This window comes from Lasioglossum baleicum, chromosome 9, assembly GCF_051020765.1.
Source record: "Lasioglossum baleicum chromosome 9, iyLasBale1, whole genome shotgun sequence".
Lineage (NCBI taxonomy): Eukaryota > Metazoa > Arthropoda > Insecta > Hymenoptera > Halictidae > Lasioglossum > Lasioglossum baleicum.
In genome coordinates this window covers 7,572,607-7,598,601 of record NC_134937.1, presented here as the reverse complement: position 1 = coordinate 7,598,601, position 25,995 = coordinate 7,572,607, and the positions used below count along the sequence as shown (strand labels likewise).

Genomic DNA, 25,995 nt, shown 5'->3' with positions numbered 1-25,995 from the left:
AAGAACCACACTGTCTATGGTAGTTTTTAGGACTTTCAGACCTAAAGTAAACGTAAAATGGACGTCTTTAAGACGTCGTGTGCTATCTGGGTAAAGTTATTTAATCCTTTATTGTTTTATATTTCACCCAGTCAATTTCTTCATAGATGCATAAAATCCCCAGTCTAATTATCAATGTTCGTTTTAAATTTTGAATATACGCAATCTCGCAAAAATTTTATATACTGCTGTCGGCCAAAGTAACAAGAATGATTTTTTCAAACGAGTTTAAACTCGGTACAACGCGATTCGGTAAGCAGTTTTAATTCATAAAAAATATCACCTTTATTTATTGCGTGAATATTACCTTATAAAACTTCGGCAAAAGTTATACATATGTACTACGAAATTTAAAAGAAAAAAGCAATAACGTTAAGATATGTATACGGAAAAACGTACAAATTTTAAACGCTCGATAAATCGTTTGAGCGATCGAGGTATGAATGTGTAAAAATCCGATATTACATATATCTTATATTACGCGATCTAATAAATTAGTAGAATTAGAAAATAAATTCGGATTGAAGAGAAGTTTCATTATATCGTGCGCGTCAAGTCTATCTATTTAGTTTGCATTATATCAGTATCAGTTGATGAAAAGGAGGTGGAACGTAAGAGTGCTATGTAATGACAATCGAACGCGACAACGACAACGAGCTGTGTGTTTCGTACAATCATATTTTTCTGTTATGATCGTATACTTGGATTGCTCGATCAGTAAACAGTAATCGTGGTGTCTCCTTAGTGTATAAGACAATCAAAATTCGTTTAGAATTAAGTAAAATTGTTAACACGATGTACTATCGATTCACGGTGTGATTGGTTAAGCTAGTGTTCAATGCAAGTATGGCCGCCCTGCCATCACCCACGCAGGTATATTGTAATTTTTAGAATTTTATTATGATATAACATTCAATCTATCGTGTATGTTATTAAACACGTGATTTCATAAATTTATTTGTGTTTCCTGTAAAAGTAACGGTCTTTCGTCGTACGTATTCTTATCATTTCTACATTCGCAAAGTCGATCACTTCAACTTCTTTGACAGCATAAATAATTTTTCGGGTCGTTCTTCGGAAGTACAATGGTTTTTCTTCCTTTACGGATAGATTCTCGGAATGATTTTTATAAACAGTATATTGTAAAATATAATGGCCTCACGATAAACGTTTATCTACAGATTAACGAGTGTTAGTTACGATAGGCCTCACATTTCCGGCAGTTAAAATTGATATCTACTATACCTAATATCCTCTAATGTGTTGTAGCCGATAAGACAGTTGGAAGATATCTAATAAATTCATTTTTACAGGTGGCTGGAAGCCATACTGCTATATATGAAGCCTACTATAATCAGGTATCGTTTTATTATTTTCGTAATCAATCACAATAAATTGAAATTACGTTAAGTTATACAATCTAACCATGGTAACTTAAACTTTTATAAGTCAAGAAGCTCTTCGAGGCAATCAGTTTCTGCGTTCCTCTCCGTTTAGCTGTAAAAATCTACGCAAAATGGAAATAAGAACAAACTTTAATTCAAATTATACTTGAATTTAGGAAAAGTTCAAAATTAAAGTTTATTTCTGTAAGTCAAGGTTTTGTCGGTCATTATTTCAAAATTCTGACCATCAATAATTTCTATTTTTGTACTATAATGATTGCGTATTAACCACAAGGGTTATTAGAACTAGAATATACTTGTACGAAACCTTTGTAAATTGAATTTTTACTGATAAACCTGCCTTGTTTGAAGATTTGAGATCCAAGTTACTAAAGTTCAACCGTATACCTTAAGAATACGAAGTAAAATATTGACGTAACATGTTACAATTACCCTAAGGTCGATCCAAACGGATATGGGCGAATCGGTGCGATGGAAGCTGCGAGATTTCTTAAGAAATCCCAGCTGGACGACGATATACTAAGCCAAATATGGGATATGGCAGATCCACAATCACGTGGTTCGTTAGACAAATCTGGTCTTTTTGTTGCTCTGAAGTTATGTGCATTGGCACAATCGGGGAGAGATATAAATATGTTGAATTTAAGTATGGAATTGCCTCCTCCGAAGATGGTAAGTCGTCATATTTGATTGATCGTTTCGATTGGTTTGATTGATTAATGTTGTATGCTTTCAGGGCGATATTCCCATAATTTCTCAGAAAAAGGTAGTTAATAGTTTGCCGGTAATAGCACCTATTAGTAACGAAGATTGGTCTATTAAACCAGCAGAGAGAGCAAAATACGATCAACTTTTTGATAGTTTAAAACCTAAAAATGGATATATATCTGGGAATAATGTTAAAGGTGTTCTTATGGATAGTAAACTTCCCTTAGATACGCTCGGGAAGATTTGGGAGCTTGCTGATATGGACGAAGACGGTATGCTGGACAGGCATGAGTTTGTCGTGGTAAGTTCTCAATCGAATATCCTGATGAAAGTATTTCACTGAATTTCTCTTCAGTTCTTGAATTGTTATCTATCAAATTGTTTACGCAGGCCATGCATTTGGTATACAAGGCATTAGAAAAATATGCAATACCAAGCGTGCTTCCACCAGAGTTGATGCCACCTGGTAAAAGAAAGGATGTTACCGTGCCAGTATCGAAATCTCCAGTACCAGTAGGAATAACAGCCGTACCTCCGCCTATCCCATGTCTACCTAATGTATCAGCTGTGAAAAATATGGCTGGCTTGGATTTGGCAAAAGTATACTATACACATATACACCATAAGCAAAGTTGGGCATTAACCAATTAAACATTTTAATTTGATTCGTTCAGAAATATTTCTGATTAGAAAGAGAATAACGTAATCGTTGAAACTATTAGTCATTGATTACACACACAATCCAACAAATTATATACTATTCACTATGTATAATATTCACTAGCTGATTCTTATAAAATTTCTTAGTTTAAAATCAAATCCGGAAGCAATGTTTCTGGAAATACATGATTTTGATATTCTTATAGCTTGGAGGAATTTACTAGACGTTTCTGCTAAAGAAACCGAAAAATATTTGCTTCTATCGGTACTCTAGCAGATCAAACAAATATTCATTGTCAAAACATGCGCGACGTGTTGCCGCCACGCGGCTATTGCATATTTGCTTCGCGTTGTCAGCGCCGTAAATTCCTGCTAAATAAAGTATTTGTTCATATGAGTCGAAAAATAGTGTGTATAAAAAGCACTTACAACTATTAAAAGGTACAAAAAAATATACTAGTTGTTCAGACAAATATAAAAACCTACTGGAATCAATGCAATACAGAATTATTTAGAAAAACGTGAAACACGCGTGTTGGATAATGTAATCAAATATTGGAATTGTAATCGGAAACCGTTATTTCTAATTAATAATTTTTAAACATTGCCCATAAGTTATAAAATTGAATACGCTTTGGAAATATTTGATTTAATGTAAAAATGTATGATACAGACTAGTGTACAATGGGTAGTTTCCGCTGAAGAACAAATAGCAGCAGGGAAATTGTTTTTGCAAGCTGATTTAGATATGGATGGATATGTCTCAGGTTTAGAAATCAAAGATGTCTTCCTTCAAAGCGGACTTCCACAGACCGATTTGGCTGTTATATGGTTTGTATATTTCTGTTGTTTTCCCGTGAATCGCTTATACGTAGTAGAAAGTAAAAGATATTTAATTGTTTAGGAGTCTCTGTGACATATGTCAAAATGGAAAATTGAATCAAGAACAATTCGCTTTAGCCATATGGCTGATCAAGCAAAAACTTAAAGGCATCGATTCGCCAGCAACCTTGACTCCTGACATGATACCACCTTCCATGCGAAAACCATCAGACAACATTATGGTAAGTTGTTTTCTATTTATTATTTCGATAGAATATTATTTCATTTAGAACATATAAGTACAATTAACGAATAGTAAAGCGTTTGCGACCTTTGAACGCTCTCCAAAATATTATTATGAATACAGTAACTATTAAGATTCCACCAACCATCATTACACCATAATTTACTTCCAATTCTGTTTCTCCTGTCACGTTTAATTTTATTACACCAGCAATCTCATTCTTTTGCCAACAACTGTAAATGAAGATATTTAATATATCGAAACTGTTATTGCATTAAAATTTATAGAAATATGTACCTGTAAATATTCGTATCTTCGAATTTTAGCGATTCGAAAATTATATGCGCTTGAGCATTAATACGAATTCTTCCATCCGATTGCTGTTGAACGACAGGTGGGTGTAACAGTTCTTTATCCATTTTCCAAGTAACCGGTATGTCTGTATTTAAATTTCTAAAAAATTCGTATGGATAAGTATGTAATCTTCAACGGAAAATTGTTTATTTATTCATTTACCCTGGGCATATAAGTATTGCTCTCGTCTTATATTTTTGGAAAACGACTGTGCGTATAACTGGTGGTGGTGGAATAGGCATTCCTTGAATTATAGAATATATACCAGCACTATTGTTGGCTCTTTCGAGTACTTTTCCATATTTATCACGTACCTCGAATATTTCCTTTTTCGAACATTTTACCTAAAGAGAAAATATATTAAAATGCATACAACCGTGTGGTATATTTTTAAATATTACGTGTATATGTGCCGTGAATAGTTACAAACTCAATCATATTTTTATGTTTTTTATAGTACCGAAACAAAAATTGATGAAACCGTTTATGCATTTTCATATTCTAATACAAAACAAAAGTGAGCAAATAAAAAATAATAGTTTTGTTCCTCAAAAAGCTGGAAAAATTGTGGTTTAAGCTGTGAATAAGTATAGACTCATTATTCATTTTAATATCTTTCATTTAGTATTTAGTACATTTCCCTTATATATTTTTTATTAGATATAAGAGCCGGTCAGGAACACTACTCAATACCTTATTTAAGATGTCATTTTATTCTTTTTTTAAGTTCGACAATACTTTCAATTGCTGGGATTCAAATCAGGGCTCGGTGCTGGCCATGGTAATAGCTCAATCCCGAACTCTTGAAACCATTTTTTTTTTGTGGAGCATTATCTTGCTGGAAAATCGTTTTATCGTCTTCTGTTAATGTTATACAAGGCAACAAATAGTCGTGTAACATCTGTTGATAACTAGCAGCATTCATTCTACCGTTTACAAAAGCTATTTCACTTTTAAAATTGTTTTTAAAGGCAGCCCAAACCGTGACTAAACCACCTCCTGAGCTCTTCGCGACATGATCTTTCCAACCATCAGGCCCATCAAGATTAAACTTTTTTTCATCACTCCAGATCACATGTCTCAAATTTTAGTCTAGCGTCAATGTGACGCTTCTGTAGTGGCGGTTTTCGCAAACATTTCTGATATTTAAACTTTCTTAGAAAACTGGAATCACAGTTAAAGTTGAATCGACTCACAATTTTAGACGAAGAGGTTCCAGTTTTTGATATCTCCCTTAAAACTGCATGTTTTACAGTTGACGAAAATCGTATAGGTCGCCCTAATCGCTTGATATTTTCGTAATTTTCAATACCAAGTTTCAAGAAATTTTTAACTACATCTTGGAATCTATTAATTATACTCACAATTTGTCGTTGACTTTTGCCACAGCTCTTCAAATCGATTATTCGTTGTTTCTCTACATCACTCAATTGCGTGCCACGCGGCATAGTGTACAGTACAGAATTGTATTCAAAGATCCTTAAAAGAAAACTTTTAGAGACTTGCTGTAATATTACTATCACTAAGGAGATCTGAAAAAACTTCCGAAACGTTCTGAATGAGGTAAATATGAACAGCGACTGAGTTTATAAATATTTACAGCTCAAATCTCCTAGTTTTGAAACATTCAGCTACTACATTGCACGAAGAAGAGATAGCAAGAGACTGTTTACATAGAGAAGGTAGTACTACCTAATCATAAATGTAGTAAAACTTACTTAGTAGGTTCTTGGAAATGATAACGAAAAAGTACAGGAATTAAGTATGAGTTTACAATTATTCACAGCACGTATGCATATTTAGAAAATTTTAAAATACCTTGCAATATTTAATCATTAATTCTGTTTTCCTATTCTTAACCTCTGGAGCGTGTAGAATTTCTTTCGGTACATACTCACTTTTACATGGTAATTGATTTCCAAATACGCGTAAGGTTAACTTAAATTTAGCTATGATATTTTCCTTTGAATTGTCAGTGTCAACTGTAGCTTCTGAATTAGACTGCTCTATCATCTCGGTTTGTTCATCTAAAAATTGTATTTGGAAAAATCTCTTATTAAAACAATATACAGTTTGAGAAAACTGCACCTTCTCTTTTAGAATTTTCACGCGAAGAAATAGAACAGTATCCATAACGATTTTTTCTTCCAACTATATCGCATGTAGAACATTGAGACCATGCAGTCCACATTGTATAAATAAGTAAATTATATTTTGGCAGAATTTTTTCTGGTATCGTATGAGGTTTATGCGGTGCTGTTTCAGGGTGTACCTGATTTATTTCTTCCGTCTCGTTATCGATTGAAAGATAATAAACTGTTGACAGCGTATCACCCAGCTTACACCAATACTGACCAGCTTGATCAGACTAAACAAATCTCTTATTATTATCATAAATAAATTATTTTCTTCTGTTCTATATATGCATTTATATTTATTTATATATATATACTTTGATATTATATATTATTAATCTTTTGTCATCGGTTGAAATTAAGACATTGTCCGATTCTTCTACAAGTTTGTCAGTTTCATTACTCGATGTCATGGGACTATTATTGTTGAAATACCACTTTAAGTTATCGCTCATATACGTTTCCACTGGAGAAATACATATCGGACATTTTAACCTGTAATTATACGGACTGATAATTACAGTGTTAATTAGTTAAAAACAGAATTGACATTTCCTTTATCGTACACGACTATTGTTCCTTCAAGAGCTATAAGTGCCTTCGGGTACATTGTCTTCTCTGTTGTCAGTTCATTGTATGTCTTTTTCAAGCATTCATAATATTCTTGCCATAACTGTTTATGTATTATCTTGAGAGTTTCGTTCGCCCTCGGATATTCATACTCATTCACATCGAGCAATAGTTCAGTCCCTTCGTGCAAATGAAGTGTTATAAAGTTGCAGTTGTGTTCAATGCAAACACATACATATATGTAGTGCTAGTATTTCTACTTACCTTTTTGTTTGTCAAATATCTCACTCACTTTTTTACGCAGTTGATCATACTTCCTCCGAAAATCGACTCCTGCTATGACATTGAATTCTATATGAAGTAAAGCGTACAAAGATATGAGAAATCTTAAATGCATCTTGCACATAATCACTGTGTTTCTGTTGTAAGAAATGTTAACAACATGAAGTTTGTAATGTAACGAAATGAAATTCAATATCTCTATTCGTTTGAAAGCATACCTAAATATATAGAAACAGATAAAATGGCTGTGTCAGCAAACTGTGAATGTCATTTAAACAAAAAATCAAATATACATCTTTTGCACGCAAAGAACAGCAACAGTTTTGGTAATCAAGAGTTTATGAAAATTATGCCACTCAATATAAAGCACAGATGTCGCGTGGACGCTTTGGCAAAGGAAAAGATGAAAAATATTATGTACGTTAAACAGTTACAAATGGAAGCCAAAAAAGCAAGATTGAAATCCTTGTATGGTACAGACGATTCGGAAAAGATCAAGCCTAAAACTCGTCGTCAACATATAAAAGCATTTATAATAAATACGTTGAAAGATAATAGATTTATAGCTATAGATTAATATATTATCTGGAGCGCGATGGAAGACTAAATAACTAATAATATTATTAGTACTGCTACTATCATTTTCATAAAAATAAATAATTATGTTAAAGTAACGATACCAAAGCAATTCAAATGTAAATTCTCTGTGTAATAAATATTTAACACCATACTATCTTTGTTTTACATCATGGTATACATTTCAAACTATTGTTATTATAACGTATAACTTTTTCTATGCCTTTTCTTCTTAATAGACCTTATTAAAATTTCGTAACACTAAATTTCATTAAATTCCATATGATTTATAATCCCAGATAGCACAAAGACGTCTTAAAGATGTCTTTAAAACGTCGGCAGTTTGACATTCACACGTCTTAAAGATGTCCCGAATGTCCTACGAACATCTCCTGAACGTCGTGTGTTAGAAAACGGTTCGTCTTAAAGATGTCTAAAAGACGTTCAGGAGACGTTCCTAGGACATTCGGGAGGTCTTTAAGACGTCCCTAAGAAATCTTAAAGGTCCATAAATAGTAATTAAATTAAAAGAAGGAATGAGTGAAAATAGATTTCGGCAAAAACGAGTTTAAAGTTAAATCTAGCTTTATCAGAAGAACGCATGTGGGATTGACATAAAAAGTGTAATGATATTAACAATTGCAATTAAAATCACAATAAAAATATTAAAAATTAAAATTAGAATTAAAATCACAATAAAAATTGAAATTGGAATTGGAATTGAAATTGGAATTGAAATTGGAAATTAGAAATTGAAATTGAAATAGAAATTGGAATTGTAATTAATACAGAAATTGGAATTGAAATTGATACAGAAATTGGAATTGAAATTGAAATTTATATAGAAATTGGAATTAAAGCAAAAACACTAACTCCGATAAATAATACCAATGCTAATACTTGCTGCTAGATTATGGCTATATATAAAAACCACACTGTCTATGGTCTTGAAGACGTAAGACTTTCAGTCGTAAAATGGACGTCTTTAAGACGTCGTGTGCTATCTTGGTAAAAGAATGTGGTGCCACATTATGTATCTCCTTTGGAGCATACAATTTTTGTAAAAGCATTTTTTTAATATTTTCAGTCCCTTCTGAGATATTCCAGTGAGTCGAGTTAAAATGGAGATGTATACCATAATATGGGACAGAGGCAGTATTTATCACATTTATTAATTTGTATTTTTATTATATTCACTATTGATTACAAACATCAATTTACTTTGTAGTACACGTAGCATAATTTTTCTGTTTAGGAAAACAACAATATATCTGGCTATTCGAATCCAGAATTGGACATGATCAGTAAAGACATAGCGGAACTCGTGAGAGAGAGACAATGCATGGAGCAAGATATTGCACAAAAAGAAGCCGACATCAAGATTAAAAACGGTGAAATTAAAAACTTGCAGAGTGAATTGGATACACTTGCTTCGACATTAAAGCAACTGGAAAATCAGAAGGGCGAAGCGCAAAAAAGGTTGAATGACTTGAAGGCTCAGGTAAATGATACTGCAATTGGATACCGTAGATTAGTAATCTGCTTGCTTATTTGAGTAGCTTTGCTTTCATGTGAAATTAAAAACTGATGTATTTGTAACACGTATACACAATGCTTTCATTCAAGACATGTAAATAATTCAATGTACTATAGGGTATATGATTTAAAATATTTTAAACGTCATTGTTACTTGCGAAACCCTGACAATATTCATACATTATAGTATTACATTGCACTATGTTTATTGCCTCTTGATAAATGTTTTCCAAAATAATTAATGAATGAAAATAGATGCAAAGAAATATAAACATTTTTTTTCTATTTTACATGTAGTATTAGAAAAGATAAATTATGTGTTTATTTACTGAGAATTTGTCTTCAACATTAATATACTCAATTTTTATCTCCAATTTATGAAGACATCTTTTTGTAGTAAAATAGGATTCTAATTTACTGCATGCATCAAAAATAATCTCACAAAATAAATAAGAAACAGATCTATACTACATACGTCGCTGACATGGAAATTGATGACATGGTAATAGCAGGTTTTAAATAATGGTGATAAATTATTGTTATGTTTCCTTGTGTCTTTACTTTTACTCTTCTTCTTTGTTTTATTTCAGCTATCTTCGTATCCTTCTTAAGAATTAATTTTAATATTTCATTTCTTTATGCGGATTCTATATTGAATTTGTTATATACTTTCAATATTTCTTTTTTATGATCACGTTTGTAAACATTGTTTTCTTTATCGTTTCTTAAACTTTTTCATTTCGAAACATTTTCAAGTATGCATGTGATAATTAAAAAAATGTTTACTGTCAATCTTTACAATTTTACATGGAAGTAATGATCAAAATGTCCCTATTATTTTATGTACACGTATCTCGTACTGACCTAAAATATCGGAATATTCTTTATTTCATATACCACGTTATAGAATGTGTCACATATGTGTATATGTATACATATATTTACACATCCATGTGCGCACGCGTGTGTGTGTGGGAGAAAAATTGTATGTATATCATCTCGATATTGTACAGGGTTACTCACCTAACTTGAAGACTTAACAACTCATAAAACAATTAATTGTAATAAAAAGTGCATTAGTGAAAAGTTTCATCCCAGACAGCACAAAGAATGTTCTACGAACGTCTCCTGAACGTCTTGTGTTAGAAAACGGTACGTCTTTAAGACATCTTCATGTCTTCGTAGGACATTCGCGAGGTCTTTAAGACGTCCCTAAGAAGTCTTAAAGGTGTACAAATGTTAATTAAAATAAAAGAAGGGAAGAGTAAAAATAGATTTCGACAAAAACGAGTATAAAGTTAAACGCATGTGGAGTTGACATAAAAAGTGTAATAAAAATAACAATTGCAATTAAAATCACAATAAATATAATCAAAATTAAAATTACAATTACAATTAAAATCACAATAAGAATTGAAATTCAAATTGGAATTCGAATTGAAATTGGAATTGAAATTTGAATTGAATTGAAATTGAAGCAAAAACACTAACTCGAACAAATAATACTAATGCTAATACTGCTAGATTATGGCTATACATAAAAACCACACTGTTTGTGGTCTTAAAGACGTCTTTTTAGGACGTAAGACTTCCAGACCTACAATAGACGTAAAATGGACGTCTTCAAGACGTTGTGTGCTATCTGGGATGAATTCGTATACAACGTTTCTCATAAAAATTATTTGTAGTCATTAATTGCATCGAGCACGGCTGAGCCTTGTAATCGTGTAATTTTTACATTTTGTCGTACGATGAATAATTTTGGAGCGATTTGTAGTAGTCAAATTGAGTGAATCACCTTGTATATCCATTTACTGCTTTATTTTCCGTGAATTATTGTTTTCACATCGTTTGAACTTTAAATTTCGAGATTCGAATATGTTGGACACTCTTAATGTACTTTTTAATTTATTTTCTTTGCGTTTAGTTTCTTCATTATTATTTAGTTTTATTATGTTTAACTTGTAGAAGACAGAAGTAGATAAAGATTTGAGTGAGGTCGAGCAGAAGATTCGTGAGGAACTAAAAAAGGTACATCGAAAGTTTCTAATTTTATTGACAGACAGGTATGACAAGAGATATTCAAATTTTATTTTTCATTTTCATATAATTAATATTGCATTTGCTCAGTATTTATTATGTACGGGAAACTTGTAATTACTTAGAAATATTGAGTCAGGAATCCAAAAGAAAGTCAAATATTTCAAACTCAAGTATCCTCATGACAATGATGTGTACATACAAGTATAGATTATGAACTTTTAAAGAAGCGATGGAATATATATGTCATTTTATGAAAAGCTTCATTTGTTTTGAGTTCACTTGCATAGATAATGCTAGTGCTTTGTTGCAATGCATGGTAAAATAATGTAGTATAGAGTTGAGATTGTTATCAGAAAAATTCAATCTGCTTGCAAATTTTCTTAAGGCCCCAATCTAGTACAAATCAGTTGTATGAAGATTTATTCGTACAGGGTGAGTCACGAAATAACAGAACACCTGAATTACTCTGTTGGTACGAAGGATAAACGAAAGCTTCAAGAGTGAAATGAAACCGTTCAAAGGGGGCAATATGATGATATCAACAGATCTTGTGTTTAAGGGGATAGTCTTGCTTAAAGGATTACAAGGGTGCGGGATGCGCCTTCTCATTTATCGATAATGCGTGCTATATTCTTCCAAACATCAAAATATGTAAATATTCTAATGCAGTAACTACAATGTACAATATTATTATTTTTTTTTTACATTCATGTATAATTGGTAGCATCTCAGATAGCACGAAGACGTCCCGAATGTCCCACGAACGTCTTCCGAACGTCTCGTGTTAGAAATCGGTACGTCTAAAAGACGTCAGCTTCACGTCTAAAAGATGTTCAGGAGAAGTCCGTAGGATATTCGGGAGGTCTTTAAGACGTCCCTAAGAAGTCTTAAAGGTCCATAAATGTTAATTAAAGTAAAAGAAGGGATAAGTCAAAATACATTTCGACAAAACCGAGTTTAAAGTTAAACCTAGCTTTATCAGAAGAACGCATATGGAATTGACACAATAAAAATATAAAAAATTAAAATTAAAATCACAATAAAAATTAAAATTGGAATTGAAATTGGAATTGCAATTGAAAATGTGATTGGAATTGAATTTGCCCGGAGTTATGATCATGTAAACTAGTAACAATTTTTCGGGTTCGCAGAGGTGATCAATTAATTCTTTTGAAGAGTGTATATGGTGCCATGTAAAAAACACCGATGACCTTGAAATAACGAAAAAGAAAAATTGTAAATAGCAAGATCTTTTTGATATCATCATACTGCTCCCTTTCATTTTACTTTTGAAGCTATCGTTTATCCTTCATACCAACAGAGAAATTCTGTCGTGACTCACACTGTATACAGCTCTGTATTGTAATTTTGTACAATATCAATTGACACGATAAACTTAATTAGATTTGGGTCTTACATTATACACAAATGCATTACATTGTTTTTTATACTTCATATAAATACAGTCATACACTAAATTTGATGATGCAATTATAACATGATCATTTGGTGCTAACAATAATGTGGTTAATGTACTTATAAATTAAAATGAAAGATATTTCCCAAATTATGTATGTACGTATAATATTTTGAAGTTGAAATGATCGGTAGTAAGCGACGTGTTCCATTTCTCGGAAACAGGTTGACAAGCTACGTCAACAAGCAGAAGAGCAAGAATCTGTATTACACGCTCAAGAGGAAGAACTTAATTCTAAGCGTCAAGAATTGGAGGGCTTGCGTCAAGAGGAACAGCAGTTGGAACAGCAACAAAACAAAAGTAGGGACCAATTAAATGAGTTGACGAAAAATTTGCAGGACACTCAGCTACAAATTTGTCAAGCGAAGGCGAAAATCACTCATTTACAAGAACAGCAACGTCAAATGAGCGATGCGATTGCACTTTACGATTCCGCACTTGCGGCAGGAGATGCCACTCTTGTACCTGATACTAGTCTGCAATTTAATCCCGAAATTGAAGATCTAGAGTGAGTTTTTCAAACATAATTTACATAATTTTACGAACAAGTATGTTTCTTTATTGTCGTTCAATTGAAATCCATGCAGGTATGAAACTGCTTCGAGCAAGGCGGATGAAGCGAAAGAGAAAAGGGCAGACTCTTTCTCAAATGTGAATGGAACAACACCAATGGATGGCTTTGATCAAGACCCCTTTGCGTCAAGTAAAGCTCAAGAAGCGTTTGACGCGTCAACACCAGATCCATTTGGAAATGCATTCCCATCGCAGCCTGCTTCAGTATGTTTTCCACTTAAGTACAATATACGCCCCAAGTGTGTGAAAACTTTGAGATTGGAATTTCATATATGTATAGTGGATCAAGGAAGTGTTGACTCGACAGAGCATCGAGTCAGTTTTTTTGTTGCGATAGTGCAAGCTGCATACAATTTAGTCCTCTCACTACTTTATTGTATGTATACGGCTGATTTGTATAATAACTATAGATTTAGAAGTGTCACATTATAAGGAAAGCTATGAAGAAACCATTTCTAAATGTTAAAATTTTATCCAGTTATTATATTACGTCATAATCTACAAAAAATGTTAGCGTCGACATTAAAAGATATTGATGCAAAGATACTATGTATTTGCTTGCAGTAGAGTTTTCTATTGATCTAAACCTATTGAACAACTTAATCAGAAAAATCTTATACATATGATGGCACAATTCCATAAAGAAAATACCGAAAATAACAAAAATTATAACAGAATAACACGTGTTCACATACTCGGAGCAAATATAATTGTAGTTCAGAGAAACCGTGTAAATATTATATTTATTCGTTATATCTATAGTTACCAAATTATGTAAAAACTTATTCTGCCTGTATCTATTGTAGAAGACGGAAGTTTCTACTTTATAATGCATAAAAGTAGAGACTCTTCCCTTTAAAATTAGCACATTCTTGTTCTTGTTTTAGTACATTTTCTCGTAGTAAAAGCAGAGTTTAGCGATCGTTTAGTTTTGTTGCAGTAGCGTATTGCTTTGTTATATCATGTTTCAAAATTATATGTGTTACTTTTTATCATATCAAGTCAGAATCAGACTCAAAATATGTATCTGCATTTACATATTTTGCGTAATTTTGTTTTATATTATCATTTCGAGCCACAATTTGAACAAACAATGTGTCCAGAATTAGTATGATATTGCTACTGGTATTAAATGATTAAAACCAATATCCCGTGAATGAGACGTGTTCGAAAAAACGCACTAAAGTTTGCATTAAACGTTGAGCTTCGATCAGAGTAACAAGTGGTACAAATTCGGTAAACGTTACTGGTAGCATTGCAAACTACAGTTGATTACCAATCGAAACACAAGATTTCTCTCATCTTACACTTCCAATTTTTTATTTTTGTCTGTTTGACAGTTTGACCCTTTTAGTGCATTTGATAATAGTAATGCGAAACAGGATCCTTTTGATCCATTTGGGAATGGAAAAAGATCTGATGTAAAACCTGTAATTGCTACAGCAGTAAGTTCTAAATTTTTTAGAATATTACAATTCTAGTCTGACGATGGAGATAATATATGGTGATTAATTGATTGATTTATTCTGTAGGCAACGAAAGATCCGTTCGGAGATGATCCATTTGCGAATCTTCATGCACCGACTCGGCCGGAAAGCCCTAGTCCTGCCCTTCCTCCTAAGAAAGCAAAGCAACCGCCACCTCGACCAGCACCACCGCGACCTTCTCAAGGACCTACAGGTCCTATGAGAGCAGCGCCAGCGCCACCGACGCCATCTCCTACACCGGATCCTTTTACAAACGCTAACTCCGATCCGTTTTCCGCTCAACAAGGTATTATGGATAATAATAACGGCGGTTTCACTACATCTACTGGATTCGCTGACTTTGCTAATTTCGATTCCAAGGTACGTACTCTATCCAGCGTCTAAACAACACGTGAAACGTCGATAAGATGTTCTTTTGTTCAATTAGTCGGTAGAATTACAATTTATTTAGCATGTAATTCTTTGTTAGCCCACAACTGATTTTATCCTTTATTTTTAAGTGTTCCCACATATCGTCCTGGTCACATATCATCATTCCCCCTCTTCGTCAATCTTTAGTATGTTATATAATTATAGTATAGTACATTTCAAATACAGCTAGTTTTAACGAAAACAAAAATATGTTGGTATGACTTTGATCGTTGTATTCGATTTTTATCCGAATTTACCATTATATAACATTTGAAATGTGTTAACTACCGTTACATGTCATTCCAATATATTACAGTGTTTTATTTTGTAAAATACATTTATACGATAAAGATTAATTGTATTGTTTGTTTTAAATTTAGGTAGAAGCTGCACAATTTTCAGTTTATTCATTGACCCGGCTTCTGGAGCATGCTGTCTACAAATTAATTTGTACTCTTTGTTCCAGTATTATAATTTCATTTTATGATAATGCATGACATGTTTCCTTATTATTTCGTTCGTCACACGTTCAAGAAAATGTTCGAGTTCTACCGATCGAATTACTACTCTTGTAGTTATTTCTAATAAGAGTATGTTCTACTGCACTCGCACGAGCGCGAGAGGGGAATACAAGCTCGCCTTACTCACTAACAGAGTTACCTTCCCCTACTACGACACTACATTAATGTCCCATTCTAAGTCCCACGGAGAACACTGCTCTATGTCACTTCGCCCACACATTCCACTGGGGAGCATACCACGCGAGGGGCCAAGAAGCTCGAGCTGCCTCGGTCGCCGAGCAGTGTAAGTAGTAGTAGTATTTCTTTATTTCGACCTCGCAGCCAAGAAATTGGACTTGGTTTATACAGTGGCCGAAATTTCTATAAAGTCACTGTGTTTTGTGCCCGTGCGAAATCAATACGGGCCGGTTTATGTACTTCTTTAAGGCCTGGTTTACGTTGTATTTTTGTCCAGAAGAATTTAAAAGTTGTTGCACACGTCTTGTTGTTACTGGGAGCTCCAATTCAGCTCGAAATTGTGCTGCATTTTTCCTTTCCTTAGCTGCAGACCTCATTAATATTGAATGTTGTCCCTTTGACTATTTTTTATTACTACCTTTAAGATGATTTTTTCCGTAATTTTCACGTAAATTGATATAATTATTAATCACAGTATATGACCGATTAGTTTTCTTAGCAATTGCGCGATTAGAGCAGCCCATATCTTTATAAGCATCGATTGATGCTTTTTCTTCACTTGTTAATACTTTTCCTCTCGGTATTCTCATACACGTGAATCAAATTATAACAAACAGGATTTCTGTGAGTTCTAAAACTAATACTTGTAGAATATTCGCAGTTTTCCGTAGTTCTCTGCTCAGAATACAGAGAAACACTAAGTGACTTTATAGAAACTTCGCACTTGTGTTCTGCACCACACAGAAAAAAATCAAAACAAACGTAAATAGTAAACATAGCGATCTAGAGTACGCAGTCCCTCTATCCGAGTGTCTACAAGGCACAAGACCAGATACGATAAATCAACATACAAAAATGGTGATATTTTTAAAATATTTATGAAAAAGAAGATGACCCATTCTAATATTGCTCAGAAGCAACACATTAAAAGTAGATCAACCCTCTGCATCCTATCCAGTGGAACATTCCACATTTCAAATGTGATGTCGACTGATGTTTAAACCTGACGAAAGATAAATAGTAAGCACGAGTTATAGAAATTTCGGCCACTGTAGTTCTCCTAGGTCACCTATCTCTCCATCCATCCATCCATCCATCAATCCATCCATATTCCATGCCATACCCTATGCCTATAACACTGTCCAACCTTTTTTATGTTTCCTAATTACTGTTGAGTGTATCTTATTATAGAGTTTGGCGAAGTTTCCATTTACGTCCGTGCTCAAAATTGGATGAAATTTTGGAAATACGTTCTTGTTTGACTAAGATGATGATTGTCAGAAGGATTTTTGGCGACTCGAAAAAAAATTTTTTACCAATTCAATGTCACTCCGTCTCCGCGCCCCCCCCCCAACCAAACCTTATCTTAACTAATTCCGATCGCATAATCTTCCCATTGTAGATATTCAATTAATTGGTTTAACAATTGGAATTTTGAAAACACTATATTAATTTCCAGAATATACATATTTAATATCTTTAATTAATTGCAAAAATGGATCATCATCAGCTTTGTTGACCTCATAGCGCCATAAAAATTCACACATGTGAACTATAATTGAATCATTCTTAATGCCACCCCTACTTAGACTCTAGAGCAGAGGTCCCCAAAATTTTTTGTCTCGTCGACCACGTGCCAATTTTTAAAAATAAATAATGTGAAAGCGATCATTTGACCGGTCGTGGTACGGTTAGTGTGAAGGGGGTAGACTCGTTTCCAGGATTGCAAGGGTACGGGATGTGTCTTCTCATTTCTCAATAATGCATTCGATGGGGTTTTTTAGTAGTCAAAAGTCCTATTTTTTCGTTTACGAGGCGTAATTTGCATTTGCACATCTGCGCATGTATCCAGTAAGCCAGTGGTCCCCAACCCCCGGTCCGTGGATCAAATGGTACCGGGCCGCCCAAGGAACATTAAATACAATTAAATTAAAATTATTAAATCAGAACAATCTGAAATCTAAACAATCAACGTCCCTCCCCACCCCCTCAGCGGGCCGCGGTAAAATTATCAAACGTTGACCGGTCCGCGGCGATAAAAAGGTTGGGGAGCACTGCAGTAAGCAATCTGATCGATTTTGGACTAACTTCTGCGTCCGCAAAAGTATCGCTTTATGCTGGGAGGGTGTGCTGTCCAAAATCGAGCAGATTCCGAGTATCAGCTTCGAGCGTCGTTCTGACAGCATAATGCCCGCCATCTGCTCGCCAGGCTGTGCTCGATATCTGTTCGAGATAGGCCTGGCTGACTACCTAGACAACCAGGCCTGCCATGAGCAGACGCTGCCTAAGGCGGAGAACGGGCAGAATACTGTCGAAGCTACGCTCCGAGCTGCTCAAGGCAGGATTGGCTCAATTTCTGACGAGCGTCTGTACGCGCAGCTGTAACTTGTTCTGCCGTCCGTTGGAGCAGGGCTTTGGGCATGGGCAGAACGAAGCCAGAAAGCTGGCGGTTGGATCCCGAGCACAGTATGGCGGGCATTATGCTCTCAGAACGACGCTCCAAGCTACTCGGGCAAAACGAAGGCAGCTCGGTCCTGAATTCTGACTTCGTTCTTAAACGGAGGCAGAATTCAGGACCAACCCAGACAACCAGGCTTGTCATGAGCAGAGCGCCTTTGATTACTGAAAAACCCCATCGAATGCATTATCGAAAAATGAGTTTCCCTGATTACGGGGGACCCGTATAGTATCGTCGTAGAAAAGGAGCTTGTTAATTTGCGAGTCAGACAATTGGGGTCCGTATCGTGTTCTTATAATTAGAGAATACAGAACGTGAACGAACTCGAACATTTTCAAGGATTTATATGAATACACTTTATAGCAATTGGTGAGCAGTTAGGTATGGTCCAGCAGCCTGACGATAACCAGCGATTCTCGCGGTATTCTTTGTACCTTTTCAGTAATCGAAAATTGACCAGTGAAAAAACCCCTGCTTCAGCCTGAACCAACACCGAATCGAACGGCACCACCCAGACCAACCAGCAGAACAGTCGCAACGGTATACCCAACAAAGCTGCCGGACTTCACGGAAGATCCTTTCAGAGATTATCGGTACGAAGACCCGTTCAACATAGCAGATCCGTTTTCCGACGACGCCGAGGACTTCAACGCGAACAAGAATAACGAAACGGGCAAAGCGGATCCATTCAGTTGCGGAACGTCTTCCGTGCTTCTCCGAAAGGATTCGATCACGAAAGGCTTCGAGACCGACTTCTCGAACACTTTCCCTCTAACCAAGAGCAAAATTGAAAAAGACAATGCTAAATTCGATACCGACTTCGCGAAGGCTTTCTCCGACGATAATAGAAACATTAAGGCCATCGAAACGGACGTCTTCTCGAACGCTAAAACGAAGACGATCGACATGGACGAAGCGTTTCCAACGAAAAGTGACAAGTCGAAGAAACAGGGACAAGACTTGACACATAACAGTAAATCGAAGCCTGGTTTCAATGATAAAAAAATGAAAGCGTACATCGACAAAGTTTGGAACGGCAACGGCAACAGCACGCCACTGGCGCTCAGCGAGGAGGAACAGGTTTTCCTGGCAGCCCAGCAGAGCTTGAAGACGGAGGAAGAGCGACGCAAACGCAAGCAACAAGAAGATTTGGAATTGGCGTACGCGCTCGAACTGAGCAAACAAGAAAAGTCTGGGAAATCGTAAAAGCTTTTGGTCAGTAGAATGCTTTTCGTTTCGTTTCGATTTTGTTTTGTCCAGTTGACTAGCGTATTTTTCGGGCACAACGACTTCGCGAATCTTGATACAAGAAACAGGACTGAAGGGTATATGATACACTCACTTCGTACGATTGTTAAATTAATCTATCGAGATTTCAAGGTCTGTACTAATTAAGGCTATGAGGAACGTCTGCGTAAACTGCAAACTACATATAATGCTTACTTTTAATACTATCTAGCATATCATAATTGCTGTGAGAAACAGAACAGGAAATATCTAGATGGAGTTTAGCGAGACATACGAAATATCCAAGAAACTCATAGAAGCATATTATATATGTATGTATAATATACCATACGAGATCAACAAAGCATTTTCACTGTGTAACGTCGATTAGTTTTGAATGTGGCCTTTTCGTTACTATTTTTGTTCATTTCTGTTTCGAATCACTTCACGTACCACGCGCATATTCGACACGGTTACTCTTCTAACAACCGCAATGTTCAAAAATATTGATATTATTTCACTACAAAGAAAGACATTTCTATTAAACTGTAAGTCTATTCAAGTCCGACACTCGAGTTCACCGACAGAGGGGTCGATCGATTTTTGTAAAAAGGGAAAAAAAGGAAAAATATATATTCATTATTGCCTTGCAATGTCGAATTCTAAAGTAACGACACTTACATACTCGCAGCTGATTGTACACTACCGCTAAACGTAAATTAGCAATGTATAAAGGCAAAATATAACGGCAGATTTATTGGATTGACAATAAAACGTTGTGTAATGTACTCCGTGAATTTGAAGTGAGAGAAATAGTAAATAATCGGTGCATCCGCGATGCAGGCAGACTCTTTACAGCGTCGTTATTGCAAAACGTACAGTAACTATACATCTGTACATTCGCAAATGTGTACGTAGTAGCGAAGCAACGTTTCTATTTGTTGTGTAATCTGCACCATAATTATGCCCTGTGTACGACATTGTCCGAACTTGATGTCTTCACCCAGTATTCGTTATAATCGTGAAGATTCAAAAAGAAAAACACTCAGATATTCGATTACATGAATGTTAATAAGTAGAATTATATACATTAAGTCGCATAATAATATAAAGTTTATTATCAGTCACCGTCGCGTATATTAATATGCTCTTGAACACATTATTATGGTGTTTTTAAAGAAAAATTTCGATTGTACATGGCGAGTCGCAAGAAACTAAACCCGCGAAGCAATTCACTTTGAGAATGACAGAAATCGTTAAAGAGTATCTCGCAATTTTTCCAAAGAATATCATTCTACAAAGAGATTGTGGCATCACTGATGATTTATCATTCACATTCAAACAAGTTCAATGACATACAACACCACTTTAAACCTCAGTATTTACATAATTGAGCAAAAAAAAAATATCTTCCCAGTCAGCCAAATCTGCTTCGAGCAAACTCTGATCAATCTTTGTAATCGTACTATTTTGGTGCCAAGACCTTGCCTCAAGCAGGACTTGGTCCCTGTTTGCTGTCAGTTTGCTGACCGGAGCTGGTCGGCAGGTTTCGAGCCTATAGCACGGCAGATGGGTTGGAATTTGAGTGCAAAGTTTGCAGGAGGAATTCCATGTCAAATCGAGGGCCAAACGAGGGCAGACCCTGCCTCTTGCTCAAGAGTAAATATCGAGGAACATCACAGTAAACCCTGTAGGAGGGAAAACGGAATTTTATTTAGACTTCTAGGAATTATATAATTATAAGTTCCATGTATTTTCAATCATTTAAATATTTACGAATGCTAAAATTTTGCCTGATGTTTACTCTTAAAGCAAGGATAGGTCCTCTCTTAGTGCGATCGACCTGCCTTCTGCTCGAGGGCAGAGTCTGCCCTTATTTTGCCCTCATTTGTCGAGAAGTCTTTCAGTCTTAGATAACTTCGCTTGTATTGGAATCAATGGTAATGGTGTTATATGTCATACAACGCTGAATCAGACATGAAGTTGTTATATGGAAAATGATTTGCAAAAACCATTAGGATCTCGACGGTTGCAAAAAAATAAATAAACTCGATTTTCTGAAAATTTTTATGTATGTATTTGCTCGGTGCCGAACGTTAACTAAATATTTTTCCTCTTTAATATTTTCTTCTCATCTCGCAAACAAGCGCAGGATGATTTTTATAAAGTGACAGATTGAGTTTTCTTCGAAATGGATAGATATACGAAAAAATTGATTCAACAAAACAGGATTCTGTTCCGAAGGAGACATTTTCTGACGTATATACAAAGGTATACAAAGGTATACAAGGTCGATTTAATTTATTTAAATGGAACCTTGTATTTTTCGCTCTATAGTTTGATAGCGTTTTGCGTGACGAGTCCGTTAACCACGGCACAAGGTCATCCAAGGTCATGCTAGGTCACACGGACCAGAAGCTTCGACTACTATGCTCAAGGAAAATAACTTGTTTGTTAATGCATTATCGCATCAAATGCTCAAAATTACCCCCTCCCCCGGCTGCAAAGATCAATTCTGTTTAAAAAAAGTGTCTACTGCTCCCATAATAATTTCTATCACTTCCGTGTCCTTCGAGTTTCCGTAGCATCTCTTCCACATTCGTGGAAACTGAGTTATTAGAATATAAATTACAGATTTTCTACCTAAATTACAACAAACCGAAGTGAAATGAAAATTTGTTTTCTTTCTTAATGTGTGTAATAGGCTGATAACACTATTTTTCAGTTGTTCTAATACTTTCACTGTAATAAAATGGTACCTAGTACTAGGTACTACCTACTCATTTTTATCATAAATGCATAAAATACGCTGTCTAGTTATTAATATAAACGCTTGAAGCTTTTTTGTTCGTGTGACCTAGCATGACCTTGGATGACCATGTTCTGTGTTTAACGAACTCGTCACACAGGACTATACAATCAGACTATAGGGCAAAAAATGTAGGGATCTATTTAGCAAAATTAACCCGTTTCCCTGCTCTCATACTCGTGGCGCAGATTCTGAACAGTATGTTATTAATTTCTCCTTTAAAACGAAAGAAAATTCTATCTTGGTTTTGTTAATGTACATCTATTGCGGAACATATAGGCATACAATATTTATAAATTTTCTCCTTTTTTAGCTGATACCGTAAAATAGATCTTAGGGCAAGGGGTTAAATTGACCTTGAGATCACCTAGGCCGATGTATACATCAGAAGATGTTCCCCTCGAAACATATAAAAATCATCACTATATAAAAATGGCCGTGTGCAGGTTCATCATAGGTAGACTGCGCGGATTCGATGCACTTCCAGGATTCCTGGGGTGGGTACTCGGTGACTGCTGGAGACTTTTATTTTCATTGGAGTACGATACAACTTTGACTAGGGTAAACAAGTTTGGTTTCCATTCAATTAGCCGGCGAAATCAGTCCTTGGGATCTGTGTTTGCAGAAAGGTCCGCAGACCGAGCGTCCATCTTTGTTTCTTGAGACTCAAACTGTGCAAGTTTTTATTGCGAAATACAACGTTTGCGTTGCCTTAAATTAATGACGTGATGACCTGATAGGAAAAAACAGACGAACGTTTCGGTTTTTGTTTCTGTTATAATCTGGATTCTGGCGAAAGCAAGGAGAGAAGGTAGAAAAGATGCGAGTAATATAAATGACGTTATCCATGTGTTGCCGTTGAGTGAAGCGTTCAGCCTTCGGTCTTACAATTAGTACGTCCCAAAGAATAACATGTTCAATGAAATCGTAGCTCGTATTTGTCCCGAGGTATCTCTTGCGTCACGTGGACAGTGGCGGTTCAAGTCAAGTGGAGGCCCAGTGATGCCAGAGCCGAGGCCACAAGTGGTAAAAACTTTGGGGCCCTCAAACTCAAGTTAGAAATTGAACAACAACAACTTACGAGAAAACCTCTCAAACTTATTAACAAAAAAGAAAAGTAATGAAAGATGTCATACCGTTATACATTCAGGGAGTCTTTTCCAACAGACATCGCTCGCACGTGAACACACACACCGCTAGACCACGTATACGTACGCGATGATTGCAAGTAGTGTTACCAGACAGGGGTAATCGAAAAGGAATCGGGGGGAATACAAGTACCCCCTCCCTGATGACCAGAGTAATATGTGACACGTTGCGCGACGAGAATAGAGTGAGGCGAATCGGCGAATGGAAAACACGTTGCGCGTTTGTGTAGGGACAGACCGGTGGAATAGGATAGTGGAAGGGGATAAAGGTGGAGAGCCTGGAGGGGGAAATGAGGTTTGTTTCAACCTCATTCTGGCATCACTGATTGCAAGGGTCAGGGCACGGTGCATTATACAGGTGTGCCGACTTAGCATCTCTGTAACGTTGACGTTTTGTGATAGATGGGTAGTAATTCTCTGGCCGCCGCCAGATGGCGCATGGGTCGTAGGTACCGTACGTGTGCGAATGAGATTGTGTGTATTCAGCAGCGCGTCCGAATTCACACAATCTCATTCACACACGTACGGTACCTACGACCCATGCGCCGTCTGGCGGCGGCCAGAAAATTACTACCCATCTACATATCACAGTCTTCTGAGGGAAGTCAGCGCACCTGTATAATGCACCGTGGGTCCGGGATTCCACTTCTGATTTCTCGATAATGCAAAGACGGGGTTTTTTAGTAGTCAAAATCGCTAGATGAAAGATCAATCTAGGGCGCTGTTTGCCTCAAAAGTCCTTCTTTTACGTTTCCGAGCAATGGTTTTGCAATATTTGGCTGCATGTTGCCCGTCGGAGAGGTTAGTACGCCGGCGTGACTGCAGCGTCATCTGACGGGCAACATGCAGCTAAATATTGCAAAACCATTGCTCGGAAACGTAAAAGAAGGACTTTTGAGGCAAACAGCGCCCTAGATTGATCTTTGATCTAGCGATTTTGACTACTAAAAAACCCCGTCTTTGCATTATCGAGAAATCAGAAGTGGAATCCCGGACCCTTGCAATCCTCGCGTACGTATACGTGGTTTAGCGGTGAGTGTTCACGCGCGAGCGTCGTCTATTGGAAAATAAATTTCTTTAAAATTCGGGGCCCTATGGCCTATGGTATCCCGGGGCCCCACGCGGCCGCTTACCGTGGAATACCCGAAATCAAACACAAAGGGTCGCGTCTATATTTACGTTCGACAGATGATATCTTGTAACTGCTATCTACACAGCAGGCAGCGTGTTACACATGGTGTATATATTACTATCTGCATTCTCTCATCGTGATTACTATAATTGTGTTATTATTGTTATATCGCCATTAAGTGATATTATATTCTATTACTATTGTATTGGTATTGTAGTCTGTACGGAAGCACACGCGTTGTTAACATAATTTATCAGTGAACGAGAATCGAGTGTACTGTAACATCATGCCGTATTTTCTTCTTGCGGATACGGTGTTAGTAATGCGTTTTTTATTGCCGCTATTGTGTTCGAGAAGTGTGCGTATACATGTAATGGCGGATACACATATGAACACATGGACAAGCATCGACAATGTGTGCCAGAAAACGATCATCAGCGAACCGACATATTTTGTCATGTCTAATTCGAGTAAATTGAACAGTTTAGTTTTTCTTTCGTCCAACGGGTTGAAATTAGTTCGTTTAATTATCACGTAATATATACGATACATTATTCTCCTAAAGATCATCGTACATATTCTTTTCTGTTTAATTCTGGAGGACACGATACTAACCGTATCAATGTGTTACGGTAAAGGAAAATTGAAATTATTAGGTGATTTCATAAGTATTATTTTCAAGATTAATTTTAACCCTGGATACGTACGTATACTTTTTTTGTAATTTATTTAAAGCCCTCGAGTCTAGTGAATACAAATCTCTTGTTAACAAGAATGTATACCTTGAGAATAAAGCTTAGAAATATTGTCCCCGGTTGTTGATATTTGTGAATATGTTGAAATGAAATACAACATAAAGATATGATATAGCAAAATCTACTTGTCATTTTTTTATTCTTTTCATATCAGAGCCAAACACTTCATGCAACACATGCATTTTCTGTGGAATCACGGTGGCCGCAGGATGAGTTTTCAGGGTGAAGCTCGACAAAAGACGAACAGGAATAATATGATCGCAAATCGAGGCTAAATCAAGACCAAACCTTGCTTTCGTTATATAGTATATACAGTATACATTACCTTCGGTAACCAGAAATGTTTGCCTTTTTTATGCGATCCTGTAGATTTTGCCGAGAAAAAGTCAAAAATCCAAGTCCCAATCGTAGGAGATCAGCGGTTCAAAAATTACGAGTGTTCAAA

The 25,995-nt window shown here is 35.8% G+C and overlaps 2 protein-coding genes across 6 annotated transcripts; one reads left to right on the top strand and one right to left on the bottom strand.

The window, feature by feature from the left end:
* Positions 1-473: 473 nt before the first annotated feature.
* On the top strand, positions 474-25,333 carry Eps-15 (Epidermal growth factor receptor pathway substrate 15). Of its 5 annotated transcripts, none has more exons than XM_076431035.1 (14): positions 474-912; positions 1,353-1,397; positions 1,884-2,117; positions 2,182-2,454; positions 2,544-2,753; positions 3,487-3,644; positions 3,718-3,877; positions 9,052-9,297; positions 11,301-11,363; positions 13,017-13,360; positions 13,440-13,629; positions 14,766-14,870; positions 14,958-15,272; positions 18,960-25,333. In XM_076431035.1, the coding sequence occupies exons 1-14, from the start codon at positions 886-888 to the stop codon at positions 19,683-19,685; spliced, it is 3,096 nt and encodes a 1,031-aa protein (XP_076287150.1). In that variant the 5' UTR covers positions 474-885; the 3' UTR covers positions 19,686-25,333. The 5 variants fall into 5 exon arrangements, with proteins under 5 accessions (XP_076287150.1, XP_076287155.1, XP_076287153.1 ...); XM_076431040.1 differs by having other exon boundaries at positions 18,922-19,081; XM_076431039.1 differs by lacking the exon at positions 474-912 and adding an exon at positions 1,010-1,030.
* LOC143212359 (uncharacterized) lies at positions 3,882-7,655 on the bottom strand. The gene is given in 8 exon segments (XM_076431080.1): positions 3,882-4,112; positions 4,177-4,332; positions 4,396-4,577; positions 6,052-6,326; positions 6,328-6,601; positions 6,686-6,863; positions 6,935-7,118; positions 7,203-7,655. Coding segments are annotated over 8 exon segments (1,554 nt in total). The 5' UTR covers positions 7,336-7,655; the 3' UTR covers positions 3,882-3,940.
* Positions 25,334-25,995: the final 662 nt, after the last annotated feature.

Coding starts and splice junctions, on each gene's coding strand:
- Eps-15 (XM_076431035.1), top strand. CDS start 886: ATGGCCGCCCTGCCATCACCCACGCAG. Junction 11,364..13,016: donor TTCGTGAGGAACTAAAAAAG/GTACATCGAAAG, acceptor TCTCGGAAACAG/GTTGACAAGCTACGTCAACA. Junction 14,871..14,957: donor AACCTGTAATTGCTACAGCA/GTAAGTTCTAAA, acceptor TTTATTCTGTAG/GCAACGAAAGATCCGTTCGG.